This window comes from Aquarana catesbeiana, linkage group LG03, assembly GCF_042186555.1.
Source record: "Aquarana catesbeiana isolate 2022-GZ linkage group LG03, ASM4218655v1, whole genome shotgun sequence".
In the NCBI taxonomy this organism is placed as follows: Eukaryota; Metazoa; Chordata; class Amphibia; order Anura; family Ranidae; genus Aquarana; species Aquarana catesbeiana.
In genome coordinates, this window is record NC_133326.1 from 217,903,177 (window position 1) to 217,924,578 (window position 21,402).

Below are 21,402 nucleotides of genomic sequence, written 5' to 3' on the forward strand. Positions count from 1 at the left end.
TTTTATTTTGGATATTGTAAGGGAAGGTTATAACCCCAATAAGTTTTTTCCCCCATTTGGGAGATTTCATTTAATTTCCTGTTCCATAGCCAAAAGAGGAAGTGAGAGAAAATCCCTCAAAAGTGAGAGAAATCATTGGTAATCACCAGAACTAGTGTCTCCATTGAAAGACCCTCTGTTCCTGTTTGGTGGCCAGTCAAAATGTGAGATTTTCTTTCACTGTCAGTGATAATGGTAAACATGACAAATAGATAAGATTCATCTCACTAGTGTGGGCCCCACACCTGTATACTGGAAAAGGGGTAGGCAACCTTGGAGAGGTGGAGATCCACTTGAACAACATTGAAGGGATTAAAGATCACCAGCGCACAGCACACTTTTTTTTAAGGAGATAATCTAACATGGTCCCATTAAAAAGAAAGATTTAAAAAGCTTAGGGGGGCAGTACCAAGTGCTGCGGAATTTACCAAGAGATGGAAGAACCCATGTGAATGGGTATGGGGTATATTGTACCCCTACCCATTCGAAAGTGTCAAAAAGTAAAAGCCACAAGACAGTTTTTGACAACTCCTTTATTAAAAAAAAAAAAAAGTGTCCCGCGTTGTCCATCCTTCTTCAATCACGGTGCAGACGGACCGAAAAAAAAAAATCTCTGCCTCAATGACGTAACCGATAATGTAACATCATGCCATCAGAGGGGGGTGGGGTCATCTGGTTATGTCAGAGGGTGGCCCTGCCCTTGCCTTTATAACAGCTGTCACTGCGAAAAGACAGCAGTCGGCGGGACGTCTTTTTTTTTTTTCTATATTTCGGGTCCGTCATCGCCGTGAATGAAAAAGGATGGACATCGTGGGACACTTTTTTTTCTTTTTTAATAAAGGTATTGTCAAACTGTCTTTTGTGTTTTTTACTTTTTGACAATTTTTTTTGGTGAATGGGTTGGGGTACAATGTACCCGATACCCACATTTACATAGGGGGGCAGGGATCTGGGGACCCCCTTGTTGAAGGGGGCTTCCAGATTCCGATGAGCCCCCCCACCCGCAGACCCCCACAACCACCTGGACCCCAAAGTACCCTCCCCATGTTGAGGACATGTGGCCTGGTATGGTTCAGGAGGGGGGCGCTCGCTCGCCCCCACATCCTGTTCTCCAGACTGCATGCTCAGATAAGGGTCTGGTATAGATTTTGGGGGGACCCCCACGCCAATTTTTTTAAAAATGTTGGCATGGAGTTCCCCTTAAAATCCATACCTGGTATGGACTGGGGGGGGACCTACACCGTTTTTTTCTTTGATTTTTATCTATATTACCGGGAGTCGGCAATACATTACAGCCACGAGCAAGTTTAAATAACATTTTTTCGTTTAGAAATGTCATTTTGCTGCGGGACTGTAAAACTCATAACACATATGCGCTACTTTACAGGCAGACTAAGGGGACCCCCAGGGACGATATTTAAAGGAATGTTTCATTTTTATTGTTTTACTTTAAGCATTCTTAAAATCACTGCTCCTGATACAGGAGATTGCATTGATATTGCATTGATACATGTCCCCTGGGGCAGTACCCGGGTCACCATACACTTTTTATGGCAATAAATTGCATATAAGCCTTTAAAATTAGCACTTTTGATCTTTCATGTTCTTGTCCCATAGACTTTAATGGTGTTCGCAAATTTTTTTGCCTGTTCGCATGATCTGGTCCGAACCTGCGGGTGTTCGGCTCATCCCTAGTCAGAAGTGAGTACTGCAGAGGTCAGTAATATGTAACATAGAGTTCAGGGGTCAGGAGTAAGCAATACAGAGGTCAGTAGTATGTAATGCAGAGTGCAGGGTCAGTGGAATGTAACAAACACTGCAGAGGTCAGTAGTACGTAAGGCACAGTGCAGAGGTAAGTGCAGGGACTGACTTTTTCTGTACATCAAGAACAACATCAGTCACCAATAACAGTTGTTTTCTATGTGCCCTGTACTCACCACAACAGAACCTTGATGTGCGATGCAGCAAGGTGTGATGATATGCAGATATACTACATAATATTGCACCTCACTGGATGGCACCGCACAGCAATCGTAACGCACGATGCTGCTGTGTGGTGACAGGAATTAAGTCTCACTTTGTGTACTTCAAATAAAATAAAATTTAATAAAAGGAACTGTGTGATGCAATAAAACGCGCATCACTCTGCCCAACCCCCACCCCTCCCCCGCCACACTTCACTGCTGCCCACACACTAAATTGCTCTGTGAGCACTCTGGGCCTAAAGGCTTGGTTCATACTAGTGCATGCTGCATGTTGGGCAGCCCATTCATTTCAATAGTCTGCCCTACCATTAAGAAATGTTGGTTTCCCAAGCCTTTTGAAAAATTGAACTGCATGGCACTGCATCACTGTGTGTTTTGATGCGTGATTTGCCAATACTTGGGGATACCATTATGAAATAAATGACACCCCTGTGCATCTGCTAAAGAGAAGCGCATTTCTCTGCGTGTCAAGAATGCAAACGTTTTTGTGCGTGTTCCCGACATACAGAGATGTGAGCCAAGCCTAAGGCTAGGTACACATGGGTTGAATATCGGCTGGTTCAACAAAAACTGGCTGATATTCATTCAGTATGTACAGCTGTCTCTTCGACAGAAGCCGGTCTAACGGATGGCTTTTGTTGAAGGGACATGCTGGAAAACCAGCTTCCAATCAGCAATCACAGCCAATGGCTGATCAATGTGTTCTGGCAGGAGGACTGTCCTCCTGTCAGACTACAAAGGCACAGCGGAGGAGATTGCAACACTAACATCGCATGTGTTAGTACAGCGATGCCAGTCTTTTTTTGTTCAGCCTGCTTGGTTGAATGAAAAAAAATGTACGTGTACCAGGCTTTACTCAACAGCGGCCTGTTTGTATCTACAGCCCTTCCCATTAACCAATTTCTCCTCTCAGGCAGATGCCATTATAATGCAAAATAAATATGGATGCTGCTGGCAGATACACACACGCATCTGCATTGTAGTCAGCCACCTTAAATAACACTGCCTCCCCAGAACTGAGAGCCTAGCATTACAGCCTGCTGCCTTCTGTGGCACTGACCCCCTGCAGCAACCTGTTTTGCAGCACGTGTCTTATCTGGTCCACCAGATCCCAGTGTGGGTGCTTTAACACACAGCTCCTGATCCTCCTTCTTTAAGACACAGCTCCTGGTTATGCTGGCTGGGTGAGGGCTTGCATTGCTCACTAATCGGCACTGGCTCTTCCATTCCCGTCCATCCTGCCTCTTACTTAGTACAGTATGTCTCTTGGCTTTAATTTAGATTGCCTCTCTGATCCAAGAGCTGGCGGGGGCAGTCAGGAGCTGGCGGTGCAGCAGGGTCGCAATCACAATCTACCTGTCTGATGGCTGCAATCGACGAGTTGCTGACTCCCATTTTAAGGAGTCCTTCTGGTTCTTATCTTACACTACAGAAAAGTTAGTCCCTACGCTGTGGAGATGAGGGAATGGGCAGGATTCAGTAGTTTACCAACAAACAACTGGACAGGGTGGACACCAATTCTAGCAATTTTATCCAAAAAAGACACATGTCATTTCAAAAGAGGAATGAAGGCCCCTTGCAAAGTGCTCCAGTGCGGTTTTCCTGCGGCGCATTGTTTTTGTGTGCATTACCCAGTGTTTTCCTATACACTTCTATTAGATCAGCTGTTTGTGGTGCTTTTTTTGAGTGAAGGCAGAAACCCGCACAAAATCTGCGTGTATACTGTGCTCAAACACCCCCCCCCCTCCCAAAACAGTGTGAAAATGTCCTTAAAGTAGCTTTCTAGGTTTAATTTCAACTTGTTTGGGGCAATCCAACCCAAATGAACTATTTCCATTACAAAATAACTGGATGTTTCACTGGATGTGCCGCAATATACCATGGTGGGAGATTTACTAAAACTGACGCACACGGAATCTGGTGCAGCTGTGCAAAGAAACCAATCAGCTTCTAGGTTCTATTGTCAAAGCTTAATTGAACAAGATGAAGTTAGAAGCTGATTGGTTACTATGCACAGCTGCACCAGATTCTGTGTACACCACTTTTAGTAAATTCCCCCCATAGTGTCATTAGCTACAAAATACTTTAAGACCCCTTTCACACTGGGGCACTTTGCAGGTACTACAATGCTAAAAATAGCGCCTGCAAAGCGCCCTGAAAGAGCCGCTGCTGTCTCTCCAAATTGAAAGCCCCGAGGGCTTTCACACCGGATCGGTGCGCTGGCAGGATGCTAAAAAAAGTCCTGCTAGCAGCATCTTTGGAGCGGTGTATACACCGCTCCTTCAACGCTCCTGCCCATTGAAATCAATGGGGCAGCGTGGCTATACCGCCGGCATAGCACTGCTGCAGCAGCGCTTTGCGGTAGTTTTAACCCTTTCTCGGCTACTAGTGGGGGGTAAAGCGCTGCGAAATTGACGTTAAAGCGCCGCTAAAAATAACAACGCTTTACCGCCGACACACCCACCGCCCCAGTGTGCAAGGGGCCTAAATATAAAGTAAGCAGCACTGTGTTCTGGCAGCAGTACAGACGACTTCAGGCCTTATGGCAAGCCAAGTGTTTCTTATGCCGCATACACACGGTCGGACTTGCCAACGGGATAACCTCCGTCGGCATTTCTGACGGAAACATTTAGAACATGTTCTCTATCTAAGTCCGTTGGAAATTCCCACAGAAAAAGGGCATACACACGGTCGGAATATCCGACCAAAAGCTCCCATCGCACTTTTTCTGTACGAAATTCCGACCGTGTGTACGCAACATTAGCCATTCAGGAGAAGCCTTGTATTTGTATCAATGCTCTGAAATTGTTCCATCATATGCTGCATCTAAACCTCGACCAATCAGAGGAAGCGTTTTATTCAATGTCACTATTTAAAGTTACATGAAAGACTTCTACTTGGGGAAATGTGTGTATTGCACAAATGTACTGCATGTTATTTTTATTTTGCCCTAAAATGGCGCTTCGTAGTCACCACAGTAAAAACTATGATGTGCATTTAACTGCTGAACTGTGCACATATACTCAGATAGAGCCCACAGAATGTGCACAGCACAGGGAGAGAAAATATGAACAAAGTAAAGGGAACAATTGCATTTTTTTTTAAGTGTATCCAAAGCTTTTTTCTTGGATAAAAAAGGGAAGCATTAAACCCTCTTTCAGGTTTTTATTGATGTGTTCCTAGCAAAGATTCAAAGTGTATGTTACCCCGACATTTCATATTTCCGATATGTCTGTGTTATATTAAAAAGCATCACTTCCAGTTTTATTGTTTGCATGTGAGATCGAGGCATTGTTTTGCCTTGGTCTCACAACACTCTCCCTCCCCTAACCGTTGGTTGTGTTTTCGGGCTCTGGTAAGAGCGGGAGAGCCCGGGAACTACGGGAGAAGGGGCTCCGGCTCTGTGAAAGTAATCAGCAGTTACAGAGCTGCCGCATCACTTTCACTTCCAAGCCGAGGGCCGGCTAAACAAAACCTGCACAAGCTAATGGCTGCTACTGCGTCCATCAGCTTGTGAATAAAGGTTCATTCTTTGGAGGTACTGTACATAGTACGTCCAAAAAGCTGAACTAGTTATGATTTAGTTTATTGCTTGTTATGAACATGGAAATACTTGAATATCCATAACCTAGCCACATGTTCACTAGACAAAGACAACCTGGTACCATGTGGGTGTTTCATGACAATAGACACTTCAAATTGTATATTATTTTATTCAGTCTGCTGTAAAGTTACATAGTTGGCAAGGTTGAATATGGACAATAGTCCATCCAGTTCAACTTGTGTGGGTATGTGTTCCTGTAGATCATTACCCATATCCCTGTATATTGCGTTTGCTAAGATACATGTCTAAGAGTCTTTTAAAGCTATCAATACTTCCTGCTGACACCACCAATTGTGGAAGAGTGTTCCACATCCTTAATGCCCTGACAGTGAAAACCCCCCTACGCAGCTTAAGATTAAACTACTTCTCCCCTGTCTCATTGCATGGCCTTGTGTCTTCTTACACTCCCGAGACTGAATAGTTTCTTTCCTATGCTGAGATCACTGTTGAGATATTTGTATATTGCTATTATATCTCCTCTCAAGCGTCTCTTCTCCGGGGAGAATAAATTTAGCGCTTGTAGTCATTCCTCATAATTGAGGTCCTCCAGCCCCCTTATTAATTTTGTTGCCCTTCTCTGGACTCTCTCCAGCACTAGTGCATCCTTCCTGAGGATTGATGACCAGAACTGGATGGAATACTCTAGATGTGCCCGAGTCAAAGTTCTATAAAGTGTGAGAATTATAGTTTTATTTCTGGAGTAAATCCCCTTTTTAATGCATACTAATATTCTGCCAACTTTACTTGCTGCAGCTTGACATTGCATGCTATTCCTTAGTCTGTCTTCTACTAGGAAGCCCAGATCCTTCGCCATTTTGGATTTCCCCAGAGGTTCTCCCTCCTAGTGAGTAACTTGCGTTTATATTTTTAACCCCCAAATGCATTACTTTACATTTTTCAATGTTAAACCTCATTTGCCATCGAGTTGGCCACTCCATGAATTTATTCAGGTCCACTTCTAAGGTTTCTATATCCTGCTGTGATGCTATTGCCCTACATATTTTTGTGTTGTCAGTAAACACTGAGATTGGGCTATGTATCCCATCCTCTATATCATGTATAAATAAGGTAAATAGAGATGGTCCCAGGACAGAGCATTGGGGTATCCCACTAACCACTCTAGACCATTCTGAGTATGCCTTATCACCCCCCTTTGGATATGCCCCTGTAGCCAGTTTTCTACCAAAGAACAAACCTTATGGCCCATGCCTACAGACCTCAATTTGTAGATTAAGTGTTTGTGGGGCACTGTATCAAATACTTTTGCAAAATTCAGATACAGCACATCCACAGGCCTACCTTTGTCCACAAGGTAAATACTGGGCAACACTGCAACTATGAGCAAATATGTTTGCCCCCATGTATACATATACTGTAATTTAGAACTATTCCAGAAAACCTGTGCTAGTAGAGGTACATAAGCTTCCATTACTAACATTTCCTTTTGAAAATGCCATTTTCCTGTCTATCATGTTGCTTCAGTGGCTTCAAAACTTTTTAAGCCACTAACCTAAAGTAAGTAATCAAGATCAAGAATTCTAACTTTACTCACGTATACTTGTTTTGGGTCAGTGACTTGATGCCAGAGACAGCCAGTAAGCAAGCATTTTTAGGAGGAGGTTGACATTGGAAATTTCTTATAGCTCTTACGTTTGTCTTGATGCATTAGCACACATTATAAGATTGCTTTACATCAAGCTGATCTCTTTTACACGTAAAACCAAACAGTATTTAAAAGGTCCGCCTCCCATTTAATCCTCTAATAGCACTCACCAGGTAACTATCAGTAGCTGCATTCTTTTGCCTTTTTAAACTGATTGTAAAAGATGAATTTTACTATTGAGTGGAAAAACCACACAATAATCACAGTTATAAAAGGATTTAACACAAACTGTTAACTTCAGGATATATAAAACCTAGTTTGCTGAAAACAATTATTTAAACAGAATGAAAATGTTGTGATAATGCGGTGCAGTAAATTGGACAAACAAATAAATCAATCATTATATCATAAATCATTAATCAATCATTATAAAGACTTTCTTATGCCACAAAAGATAATATGGAACAGCATAGGACTTTGTATACATGAACATCTAGGGCTAATAATGCACATAGGGTGAAATGTAAAGGAAAACACTATCTTTCTTCTGATACTGTAGAAACAATAAGAGCTGGCGTCTTTTGTCATTTTGTCTAGCAGCTCTTTTTTGGATGCACAGGGTTGTTTTTTGTTGGTGGCAACAAGAAGTTTCCAGCATTTCCCATCGATAGCTTCTCTAATAAAAATAAGGGTTCTCAATGATTGTTCCAGGAGGGTAAAGAGTGTTACCCTACACCTGGGGTTGAAAAGCTAAGTGCACAGTAAATGGTATTTTTTTTAAAGATGAATTCAAGCCAAACAGCTAAGTGAACAGTTGCTGTAAATATATGTGAACCATTTAACCTGCTAAAGCATTTGTAATCCCATTCTGCCTGTCTTGAGATCAAGAAAACCCTGCAGGTTGTAAAGCAAGGTCTAAAGCCCAGTACACATATTAATAAAATCAGGTAAACGATTGTCCGGTTTTCTTTGATGTTTCATAGCAGGTCGAAACGGAGGATGGTACTAATTGTACGAAAATTCTCAAATGACAAAGGCTTTTTTTTGTTGTTCATTGTTTCTGATCATGTGCACTCTTCTGTATCCACTTTTTTTAGTACAAAAACAATATGAAAACAGTACAGATTAAGCAAAAATCATTAGTTCTGTTCACATACAAGAACATTTTTGGAGTTTGTCCCTTCGGAAATTTTTGTTTCGGATGTCGAAAGTTGTGTACACGCTATACGAAAATCGAATGGTCGTGCCTCATACAGAATTTTTCTTCCGATTTTCTCATAGTGTGTACCCCGCTTAAGCCCTCTCTTTTCTCAACTGCAGTTAAGCAAAGCAGCCTGGTCCAGAGGCCACATGTTTAGTGAAAAAACAGTGATGGAGCAGCAGCACACTGATGCACTTTGATTGGCTCTGCCCTTCCCTCTTTCAGCCTGATCACTGATTTTGTATTGGGTATTACTGAAGCTAAGGACATATTAAGATACCAGTTACTAATTGTTTGTAAAGATGTATTTTTGAGTAAAAAAAGTGCTTCTATACAACCATGAATAAAAAATACTACTACCGAGTGCCCAGCCTAGGCAGCCTAAATCACACGATATTGGAAAAATTATCAGGTTTTCTATCCAAATGAAAGAGCTAATGAATGTGCACCAACAATCCAGAAAATCCAGAAAAGCCCTCAGATCAGTAGATTTAACAAGCACTGAAGAGTGATACATACATTTGTAAGGAAAGGGAAGAAAATTATTTTAGAGGAAACCATTTCTAATCTGCCTAACTTTTTTCCCCCAATTATTGGAAAACTCATTGCACCGGAAAGGATCTGTAGCTATAGCAAAGCCTGGGTCAGGGGACTCTCATTTCACGTCTGTTGGTAGCTTTAGAGTATGTTGCGTCTATTGTTTTCAATTAGACAGCCTCTGTCTGGTAAGTTTGAAATTTAAGGATTAGGACAAACGAAATACAGTTGAGCATATGTGTACAATGGGAAAATAGTGTTACCCCCATTTACAGACTAAGTTATGCACTACACTTAGAAACAATAGTCTATTGCATACATTAAAGCCCAACTCAATAATTTTGATTTGATTTGAATATAAGGGAAAGGTTACAATCCCTGTCTGGTGTTTATCTATTTATGTGTTTCTGTTTCCCTTAAAGCAGAGTTCCACCAAAAAGTGGAAGGTCCACTTTTCTGCTTCTTCGCACCCCCCCCCCCCCCCATGCCACATTTGGTACCTTTTGGGGGGAGGGGGAGCAAATACCTGTCAAAAACATGTACTCGCTCCCACTTCCGTTTAAGAGCGCTGCAGCGACCTACATCATTTACGACCCCTCCTCCTTACCCCTGCTGCCATCTGGGAGACACACACAGGTCCCAGCAGAAAACAGAACCATTCAGAAAGCGCAGCGCAACTCGCGCATGCACAGTAGGAAACAGGCTGTGTAACCGCAAGGCTTCACTATCTGTTTCCCTTATTAAGGATGCCAGCGCCTGCACCCAAAGCCAATGGATGGGTTGGCTTCAGGTGCCGACATGGCGGGATCCCTGGACAGGTAAGTGTCCTTATATTAAAAGTCAGCAGCTACAGTATTTGTAGCTGCTGGCTTTTATTTATTTATTTTTTTAACAGGCTGGAACTCCTCTTTAAGGTCTGTACCAATGACAGGTTCAGAGAGACAAGAAATTATGGAAATTCTTTCCAATGGGGAAACAGATCATAATAAATATATATTTTTTACTAGAACGGGAAAAGGTTAGAACCTCTTTGAGCTTTAGTTGCTGTTGGGGTCTTCTTCTCCTAGTAGCTGGTAAGTGTGTTTATTTTGTTCACACTATGCAAAGACCTTCTACAGTATGTGTACCTTTCTCTAAAAGCTAGTTATAAGTGTATGCGGTTGCCATTTATGTTTAGCGTGATTGAATTGGCACAAGGACATATTGGATGCCTTCAGCTGCCAATGTACTCTTGCTGGGCTACTCGTGTGTCTCTGCACTTGAAGGAATGGGCTGCCTCCAGGCATACCTGTCCTACTTCATCCATCGCTATATATATGCTCTCATAGAGTAGAATTAGGACTGTAATGAGGCAGTGCAGCCTCCACATATACTGCGTTTGCAGATGTGCAACTAAAACCTTTGTTTTGAATGCAAACTGGTAGACAATGTTTTTTTTTGTTTTTTTTGCTTGCTAGCTAGTAAGTCTACGGGGAAATACATTTAGTTTTGTTTTCTCTATGCAATGCCCTTACATGTGCCCCTAGTTATACACTGGAACTGTTAGCATTTTTGTTGTGACCCCTTTGCCTTTCATTGTATGCTGACATTGTACTGCTATGTCTTGCGATCAGAGACATTGAGGGCTGCACTGATGACACTGTATGCCAGTGCAGTAGCCAATGTCTCTGATCAAAAGAGACAGCAGTACAATGTCACCATAGTGATACTTCAGTGCTTTGGTGACAGTATGTAAAACAGTGTCACTATGGTAACATTGTACTGCTGTGGTGGTGGTGATCATGTGCAATAGCTGGCTGCTCTGAGATCACTGTATATCAGTGCAGACAGCCATTGTCTCTGCACACTGCCACAGCAGTGCAATGTTACAAGACCAGTGTCCCCAATCACCACCACACCAGTAACTATGTCACCATAAGGCCTTGTTTACATGTTTGGTGCTCTCTAAAGAACAATCCATGTTTGGATCGCTCTTCAGAGAACATTTGACAGGTGGTGAGGAGACGTTGTATCGCCTCCTCGCTGCCTGCTTTAACCCATTAGATTCCACACAAGTGCCTCTATTCAACTGAACAGGTCAAGAATGGTGGGCATTATGCCCACTGAAAGTGACGGGGTATAATTCCTGCCATGGCTGCACATCAAAGCATTGCAGCCACTGCATTCATACTTCCCCGGCCACTACCTCTGCAGTTAAAGGGGTAGTGGTTGGGAGGCAGTAAAACTACAGCTTTTTACTGCCCCAACTTCACATGGGAATGAGCCCTAATAGTTCAGCTAGTCAGACCAGTGTAGCTAGAAACAGTGTTTCTAATTGCTGCCATGCCAGACCAGTGCAGCCGGCAACAGTTTTCCTGATCACTGCCACACTAGTCCCAGTGTCACCAGACCAGTGTAAGCCAGCAACAGTATTTCTGATTGCTGCCACACTAGTCCTCAATGTCACCAGACCAGTGTAAGCCAGCAACACTGTTCCTGATCACAGCCACACCAGTCCTAATTTCACTAGACCAGTGTAAACCAGCAGCAGTGTTCCTAATCACTGCCACACCAGTTCCAGTATCACTAAACCAGTACAGTTAGCAACAGTGTTCATGATAGCTATTAGCTATCCATACCAGTCCCAGTGTCACCAGACCCATGCAATCCAGCAACAGTGTTTCTGCTTGCAGTCGTGCCAGAGTTAGCAGACCAGCAAGTAACGTTGTTCCTGATCACCACCACACCATTGCAGTATTGCCTCTTTCTACTGCCTGTACTGACCCTGTCCTTTTTTTTTTACCACGTTTCTGTCTGCTGTCTGGACCAATCCTTTGTTTGACCATGTCTCTCCCTGCCTTCTGGACTGACCCATGTGCATGTCCCACTGACTATGTAACTGCGAGACTCCAGTCCCAGCCATCCCCCACAGCCAACTGCAGTCCTGCTACTACAGAAGCTCCTGTTCTTCCTTTCTTCAGACTCTTGTACTCCCTAGGCAAGGCCTGCTTAGCATACAGGAATGGAAACCACTATAGGGGATGCTGTACCAAGCTATATATTCCCTGAGCACTCATACAGAGGCAACCATTATAGTATACTGTTTTAGATACAATTGGTTCATTTTTGTGATACACAAGAGAAAATGTCTGATACATAATCAGTCCAAACATTGAAAAAAGTCTCAAACGTGTCCTCCCATACTCGGGAGGAGTAGCAGAATGTGTTTTTGGGGTGAAATTCTAATGCCCTGTACACACGGTCGGACTTTGTTCGGATATTCCAACAACAAAATCCTAGAATTTTTTCCAACGGATGTTGGCTCAAACTTGTCTTGCATACACACGGTCACACAAAGTTGTCGGAAAATCCGATCATTCTGAACGCGGTGACATAAAACACGTACGTCGGGACTATAAACGGGGCAGTGGCCAATAGCTTTCATCTCTTTATTTATTCTGAGCATGCGTGGCACTTTGTCCGTCGGATTTGTGTACACACGATCGGAATTTCCGACAACGGATTTTGTTGTCGGAAAATATTATATCCTGCTCTCAAACTTTGTGTGTCGGAAAATCTGATGGAAAATGTGTGATGGAGCCTACACACGGTCGGAATTTCCGACAACAAGGTCCTATCACACATTTTCCGTCGGAAAATCCGACCGTGTGTACGGGGCATAAGTATGCCCATGCTGTGTGTGAAAAATATTTTGAATAAAATTAATTCATTTTCTTTCCATGTTTTCCAAAAACTTTTGGCAAAAAATGGAAGTTTTCAAAAGACTCACTATGCCTCTTACAAAATACCTTGGGGTGTTTTCTTTCAAAAATCATTTTTGTGGGTGTTTCCACTGCCCTGGTGCTTCAGGGCCTCCAAAAATATGATAGGCAATCAGGAAATGTAATGCTTAAATTTGGAAAACTTGAACTGCCCCTTGGATTTTGTGGCTCTCTATGTGGTTTGATTGTGAAAAGGCCATATACATATTCTATCCTTATACACAGGAGTCGTAGCAGAATGTGTTTTGGGGTGTAACTCTAGGTATGCCTAGGCTGTGTGTTATAAATATTGACATTTCATTAACATGCATCAAATAAATCTTCATTTTGGTTCTGCATTTTACAAAAACGTATTGATGAAACAGTCCAGTTTTCAAGTGGTTAAAAAAATAACAGTACTCTTTTGACCCATCTTGTATAAGTAATGCCGCTACAGAAAACTGATTACTGTGGAGCAAACTTGTAGTCTTTGTCTCGCACATTAGTAGCAGAATAATTTACAGCGCATTCATTAACATGTTAATATTTACTGTGCTGATTATGAAAATTAATTGTTAGTGAAAATGCTGTGTCATATAAAAAGTGGAGTACTTAAAGACAGTTTTTTCCACTAGAGATGTGAAGCCACAGGATATTGATCTGTTTAGGTTTCAGAATCACTGGCAGATATACATAATGCATTTTATTAGATTTCCCCTGGTGTCGGTTGCTTTGTGTCCATATGTCAGTTTTACATAAAAATCAGACTGCCTGTCCAAATTCTAAGACAAAGTGAGGGGAAAGAGTTGTAAATCTAGAAGCTTGTCTCTGCTTTCTGACCTCTGCCGGATGTTTTGATACAAAATGTTCTGTTTCATTCACACCAGTGGGAGAGAGTTGCATGATATGAATAAATAAACTTATAAATTGAATTAATTGTAATTACTTATTCATCGTAATCATATACTTTTCATAAGTAGTTTCCAGAGATGTCAACCTGCAAGAAATGTTTATAGGATGATAACAAGTGGCACACTTTATGGCAAAAACTGGGTGTTGCAAAATTGTTTAAGGGGCCTGGCTTAACATACAATGCTGTAGTGGAGTGCTCCTCCACTCCCTATGCTCAGGGGCTGGTGTGGGCTTCTTTAACTAGTCTCCAACAATCCACTGTACTCCTGGAAATGCTCAGGGGATAAAGGTTTTCTTGTTTCCCACCCTTGGATGTTTAGGGAGTATTGATGAGGAAGAGGTGGCTGGGTATTTGTCCTGAAGCCAGATGGATGATCCTCCACCGTTAGTCCCAGCATGTGGGCAGACTGACAGAAGCCCAATAGCATGCGGCTTCTAAGGAAGACCCAACCACTGTGGAGAGCACTTCTTCAATTGCTATCACAGCACTGCATTTCAAGTGTCATGGTCCTGTGTCTCACCTATGTTACCAGCCCTGGGATACCTCATGTTTGCATGTGTTGCTAGACCTAGCTTGGATTTCACTTTGAGTGACATTGTGAGTATGGATAAACTCAAGTATTTGTTTGTGTACTGTACTCATTATTGAAGTAGTAATTTTCTTCTAGTTACTGTTTTCTATAGAACCTTATGGAGGCTGTGCAGCCTTCCAGTGCCCCGATTGAGCCACAGAAACTGCTTTGAGGAGGTCCTGTCTGTACAGCCTTATAATTTGTCTGTGCCTGTTTGCTTTTTTAATCCTACTATACACCTATTTAGTAAACTTGAAGTTATCCTCTGTTGATCATTCGCAGATTACAGATTCCGTTAGAAAAGTGGATGAGAATGCGCATAGTAAAAAAAAGGAGAGATGCTAAGCAAACGAAGGAAGTTGTGATGAGCAATTATCAAATAGGAACAGATCTGAACAATGAAGGATACAAGAGACTATACTGTACTGTAGTGGAATGCCCATTTACTCACCATGCTCAGATGCAGCACAGGCCCCTGTACTCCTTTTCCCATAACTCAGTTGGTTCCTGAACGTGCACTGAGAAGTTAAGCTTCTCTGCTTCCCTCCCTTAGCAGTTCAAAGAGGCCACAACTGATGAGACAGCGGTAGCTAGGCAAGTGATCTGCAGCAAGATGAGAGGTCCTTTACTGCCATTCAGGTAGGAGCCAAATAGCACACAGGTTGCAGCTGTTTACCTGTGTTATCAAAGCTACCCTGGACTTCAATTAGGAGAATGCTGTTCTTAAGCGCAAGTAGCTTTTTGTGGTATAAACTGTTTTACTTCAATAGTTATTCTCACCTAGACGCTCTGTTGTTATTAAAGTGGTAGTAAACTCTGTTACACCACTTGTACCTACAGGTAAGCCTATAATAAGGATTACTTGTAGGTACTGTGAATATCTTCTAAACTTGTGATGTAATTGCAGTTTCATTGCGGCGCTGGGGGGTTTCGTTCTAAGGTAATTTTCTCATAATGTGCTAGTATGCAATGCATACTAGCACATTATGACATTGCTTTGCAGGGTTTTTTTTTTTTTAAAAACCTGCGATTTACTACCGCTTTAAGACTTGTAGAGACTATGCTATTCAGCCACGTTACCCTGATTGATCCACAAAGACATTGCTATGAGCAGTCCATGATTGTGCAGCTTTCATAAACAGTTTTGTATTATTCTGCATGCTCTTCGCCATTCTGAATATGTTACATCAGTGAGTCTAACTTTGCACCTGTATAGCAAACTGCAAGTTAAAGATATTCCCTGTCTGATCGTTCGGCTTATTACGCATCCTGTTACACTGCAGTTTAGCGTGCTTACATAGAACATAAGAACACATATGGACATTACACCCTGTACACGGGAGACATGAAGCAGTACTGTCTCACATTTGTACACAAAGAACAGAGAATTATACCCAAAGTATAGAACCAAAAAAGTAGTGTAGAGTATCTATAAGTAAATGTTGTCAACCTTTTAAAAATGGCAACCAACCAAATAAAATACACATTTACCCTATTTTACACTAATGAAGAGTGTTAGGTCCCTGATGAATGAGAAAAATCAAGGGAGATTTGTACATCATGGCAGGGTAAACGAGAGTTTTTTTTATAAATGATGGATACCGCTCTTAGGTAAAGCCGGGCTGCTGCCTCCCCTAGGGGCTCCTCTAGTGAAGCACCAAAAAATATATGTCTATGTACAGGGGTGGGTGGTGCTGCCTATCACCTGGAGAGTGACTTCCAGTGATGACTAATGGTTTAAAAAGTGCATGCTGGGATTGGATTATGTGTAATAATATGTGGCACTACCTATCCCCTGGAGAGTAACCTCCAACTATGGCATTCCGCTAACCCCATGAGGTTACTGGTTAAACACAAGAGTCTTGTGTACTAAATTAGAATCACCCTGCTGGGCTATTGCACCAGGTGCAAAACTGCAAAGGCATGTGCCTATATGAAAATATTTAGTGGGTCCTTATATATACTTCAGAAAGTAAAAAAATATTATATAACCCAACATAAGAGAAAATATAAAAGGAAGAAAAAGTGTTTGTGCACAAGTCTTGTGAACTCACAAGAAATGTTTGTTTATTTTTCACTATTTAATAAATATACCACCAGCCGCCACTGGTATTTCCACTGACATGTGTATTTTAACACTGCCCATCATAACTGCATTAACAAAAGTTGCTGAAAAAAAAGCTAAGTGTTCTTCTGTTATGATACTTCTTGAATTTTATTAACGTGTATTTAAACCTTAACAGTTCATTTTCTTTAATTTGCATAATTTTGATCCTTTAAATATAACATTAAAAGTATTTTTTTTTTTAAACTTGTTGATAAGAGCAAAAAAATCCAATTGATCCTGCCAGAAATCCAGTGCTGTTCTGTAGTTCTAACAAATTTTTATTGTCTGGAAAAAACGGAACAAATGCATCATTTAGATATAAGGAATAGTAAACTACAATATATTACATTTTTATTCCAAGTTTAGATACACTTAATGCAACCTTTAGATTATGGCTATGTGGTTAAAAATGGGCAAAGAATTCAATCACCAACAATTGCTACTGTGTGTCCAACACAGCTGTGTAACAGCTTAAAAGAAAATACAGTACGTAATTTGTACTATGACTAATCACATGTAAACAGGAGTGCTGATGGTTATGTGCATATAGCCATGTACAGTGTTTTCTGTAATACTTGTCAACGGGTATAATTACACTGTGGCTCTTGTCACCATGACAACAGGCGTGTTTTACTCTGTATGAATGTATGCCCTAATGTACAGCTGGGTGCAAAAGCCTGAAATCTAGTTTAGCTGTAGCCTGATATAATGTAATATAATTTCATTTATATAATAGTTTTTAAAGTGACTGGCTGTTTACTAGTATATTGGCTATCTGTCCATTAACTGCAGTTTGTTTATTAACACTAGGCGAAAAGCTTTACTTGGGTTTCAGCAACTAATCAGATTTCTTGGTTAAAAAATTATGACTTGGTTGGTTGACATGGGTAACTGCAACACTTGCTCTCTTTACTCCATATGTAATTATTCTTCAGAGTCTGAGTATGTCTCCTGACTGTGTGTAGGACTTTGTAAATAAGCTTGGACCAAGGTGTTGTAGAAGAGCCTTGAGGCTAGTCAACAGCAACATCACACCATAACACTTATATACGTCATTTTTGTTTGGTTACTTCTCCTTTTATGTTTGACCTTTCTTTATAGTCACAAGAAACATAAAAGCAAAATGTGAACAAATTATCGAAAGAGTTTTGTAGCGTGTCATTGCAATATGTAGAGTTTTCTCATTTTACCGGTTATTGAATTCTTTATTAAAACTTTAACATCAGCCAACAAGACCAGTCCTATATTTTAATCTGCCTTGGCTGTTCATTGAATTTCATAATTATGTCCTCCTTTTTTCAAAACTGTATGTCTTATTTAAGTACACTTTTTCAGTTTCGGCTCAACTGTGTTCATTTCTCTTGCAGGTAGCCTCTCTTGGAGTTACCACATTCACACTGTGTGCCCTCTGCATTGACCGTTTCCGTGCTGCCACAAATGTCCAAATGTATTATGAAATGATTGAGAACTGCACGTCAACAACTGCCAAGCTTGCTGTTATATGGGTGGGTGCACTCCTCCTAGCACTGCCTGAGGTTGTTCTCCGCCAACTGACCAAGGATGAGTCTGCACTAAGTGCCAACACTCTCAGTGAGCGCTGTGTTGTTAAAATTTCTACCGATCTTCCCGATACCATTTATGTTTTAGCTCTCACATATGATGGAGCAAGACTTTGGTGGTACTTCGGCTGTTATTTCTGCTTGCCTACTCTCTTCACAATTACATGCTCATTGGTAACAGCAAGGAAAATCAAGAGAGCCGAGAAAGCTTGTACTAGAGGAAATAAGCGTCAAATTCAACTTGAAGGTCAAATGAACTGTACTGTAGTAGCGTTAACAATTTTGTATGGTTTCTGCATAATTCCTGAAAATATATGTAACATTGTAACAGCTTATATGTCCACTGGGGTCTCCAGGCAGACTTTGGATCTCCTTCATCTGATTAGTCAATTTCTTTTGTTCTTTAAATCATGTGTTACCCCGGTCCTTCTGTTTTGCCTTTGCAAGCCTTTCAGTAGGGCTTTCATGGAATGCTGTTGTTGCTGTTGTGATGAATGCATTCAGAAGTCCTCAACTGCAACAAGCGATGATAATGACAATGAATATACTACAGAGCTGGAACTTTCCCCTTTCAGCACTATACGTCGTGAAATGTCCACATTTGCTTCTGTTGGGACTCACTGTTGAACTTAAATGTTAATATTGACTGTATTTGTAAATATTACGTGATACGCATTTTAAATGATTTTTTTTAGTTCACAACTTTTTAAAAGAAGCATTTGACTTGTGCAAGGTCAGTTTTGGTATCTATATTTATTATGTTTTAGGTCTCCTAACAGGGTACATTTCCAAAAATAAACTATTAACTTGTTTTTGCACCTTAAAGAGTAAGTTCACCTTTATAAAATTGTTACATCTATTTGCTGTGTCTCTTCCAGTTTCTCAATTTTAATGAATAAGCGTTCTTTCCTTTTATTTAATTTTTTCAATAATTTTTATTGTTTTCCAAGAAGGTAATACAATAATACAATGTACAATGGTACAAAAATGCCCAAATACAACAGGACATAAGGCACTCCAGAGTATGTAGAGTATAAACCAACAAACTACAGGAGACATGATGTTAGCATTCAATTAAAGCAAGTACAAACTGTGGAGCCCCTATTTTGACAGAAAAAAAGGGTTCTGGGACCATGATAATCTATTTGTAATTTCCAGTCATGCATAGTCTACCACAGTATAGGTCACATAAACCTCAGAAGTGAAGCAGCATATACAGGAAGGTTTTGTTTTTAAGCATTATGTCTATCTATATAAAGTAATGACAAATAAAAGAATATTGTAGAACCTTAGCATGAGATATGTTGGTAATTACAGCTGAACTCTAGACCGATATTGAGAATTTCCATTTAATCCTGCTAGAGATTTATTTAAAAATGAAAGATAGCAGGACCTAGGCTTGGGTGGTAACAGTGTGAGTGAGTCAGGCATTACTGCATTTGCTCAATGCTTTTAATCTAACAATGAGAGCTTCCTGATAGAAATTGAGAAAGGAAAAAGTAGATTGATGACTTTATCGGTGTGTTAATATTCATTTATTGTGCAATTAACTGCAGCTGAGAAAACGTAGGTCACCAAACTAGCTGTGCTATCTGGCAGGGGTACCTGGATCACAAGGAAGGCTGAACAGAATAATAAATACTTTGGTAGGTAAAACAGTAAATATGTATGCGTTTCATCTGTGTTTACCCAGATTTCAGGTTTGAGCACATACCTAAATTTAATGGATCAACATGATGAGAAAAAAAGGTGAACTTACACTTTAATTAGGTAGTCTTTAGCTTTTTGATAATCATACAACTGGGTACGTTTTTAAATATTCTATGAAACTAGGTGAATTTATTAAACTTCAAGGTGGTTTGCACTGAAATTAAATATTGTAATGTTTTGTTTATCTTAACATTTCAAAAATTAGCTGTTGAAATAAATTTTATTTTGTTTTTTATGAAGTGTTTTTAATTATTGTGATTTTATCAGAAATCTATAATGTAACATTGATCACACCAAACTATAAATGTCTCTATATTTACCTGACTACACACAACCTCCAATCAGATTAATCAGATATTTGGACTTAACATAACCACTAACGTTTCAGCAACCTATGGCCCATGCAAATAGACAAATTTTAATTATACTTTATGTCTAAGGAGTTTCTGATTACATAACTCATAAGTTCAAAGTATATCATTAAGAAAGTTCTCCACAAAAAAAGTTTATCTTTACAAATCACCATTATGTGGTCTGTGTCCAGGAATCCCCCTCTTTCTGCCTTTCAGCTGCATCCTAGCTCCCAGGAAACAAAGTCCACAACTTTACAATAAAGAGGCAAGGAAAACAAGCTGAGATATCTGCACTGATGAGCTGCTCATTCTGTAGATTGACAGTTAAACAAAGCTCCCTTTTATGTTAGCCTTTGAAGCTCCTCTGTGAAATATAAAAACATTTAAACTGCTTCTTCCCATTGTAGCAAACAGCATTTACCCAGATCCTGCTCTCAGGACTGTACTCACAAGTCCTTTGGTGCCTAGGTGCCTCTCTGAGTCAGACAGCTGCTTAGTGGACTCACCAGACTGGATCTTATGTGAAACCCATCTTCTGTAGCTTGAACTCATTCTCTCTGCAGGTAGGGCCCCCGCTTTAAGGTAGTTGGGGCCGTGCTGGCTCCTGGGGAAGGTGCAGGATTGCCTGTATGCTTCTCCTACTGGACAAGGACCTTAAACAATGCAGTCGCAGATTATTTAGGTTCTCTCTAGCCACCTTCTAAGCATGCTCCCTCTGGGATTGGTGGGACCTCATAAATATTCAAACTGCCCACTCAACCTGCTCAACTCCTATGTTCTGGATCTTTCCAGAAAGCAGGGAGAAGCAATTGAGTTTGCCACCTGTGGGACCTGGATCAACCCAGAACAATCAGCAACAGCTCCACTGATTGCAGAGGAGCACAAAAAGAGCTAAATTTACCTGAAAGCCTAGAACCTAAATAGGGGGTAGCTACACCATATACAGTAGATGTGCTTACTGTATTTTTCCTAGTTATTGCTCGCATAGTTTGACTACCTTTAGCTGTGGGGTTTTAGAACACTTTATGGCCAAAAGTATATGGACCTAAAGTATGTTAGAGCATTTAAAGGATTTTAAAAGATGCTTCCAACCCTCTGGCAACAGTTTGGGTAAGGGCTTTTCTGTTCCAGCATGACTGCTACCCTGTACAAATCTGGATTTGACAGTTTAGTGTAAAGGAACTTGATTGTTCTCCACAGATCCTTGATCTGATCTCTATTGAACACACTGGGTATGAATTAGAATGCCAGTTGCACGCTAGGTCTTCAACATCAGTACTAGATATTATAGTTGCAAAAGGGGGTGGGGCAGAGGCAACTCCATATCAATGCCTATGATTTTAGAATGGATTCCTAGCAAGTGCATACAGGTATAATATAATGTATTTTTAATACCATATTAAGCATTTTCACCTGTGATCTATGGTATAACTACAGCAATTAGCAATTTTTCCTACCCTAGGTGGAGCTAAGCAACAT

At 40.8% G+C, this 21,402-nt stretch overlaps 1 protein-coding gene across 3 annotated transcripts in view; it reads left to right on the top strand.

Annotated features, from left to right (window-relative positions):
* The window catches only part of GPR37 (G protein-coupled receptor 37), a 38,253-nt gene extending 18,448 nt beyond the window's left edge, over positions 1–19,805 (top strand). For all 3 annotated transcript variants that reach the window (XM_073619767.1, XM_073619766.1, XM_073619765.1), the window contains exon 3: positions 17,669–19,805. In XM_073619767.1, the coding sequence (XP_073475868.1) occupies positions 17,669–18,487 (819 nt within the window). In that variant the 3' untranslated portion in view covers positions 18,488–19,805. The remainder of the gene's footprint in view (positions 1–17,668) is intronic.
* Positions 19,806–21,402: the final 1,597 nt, after the last annotated feature.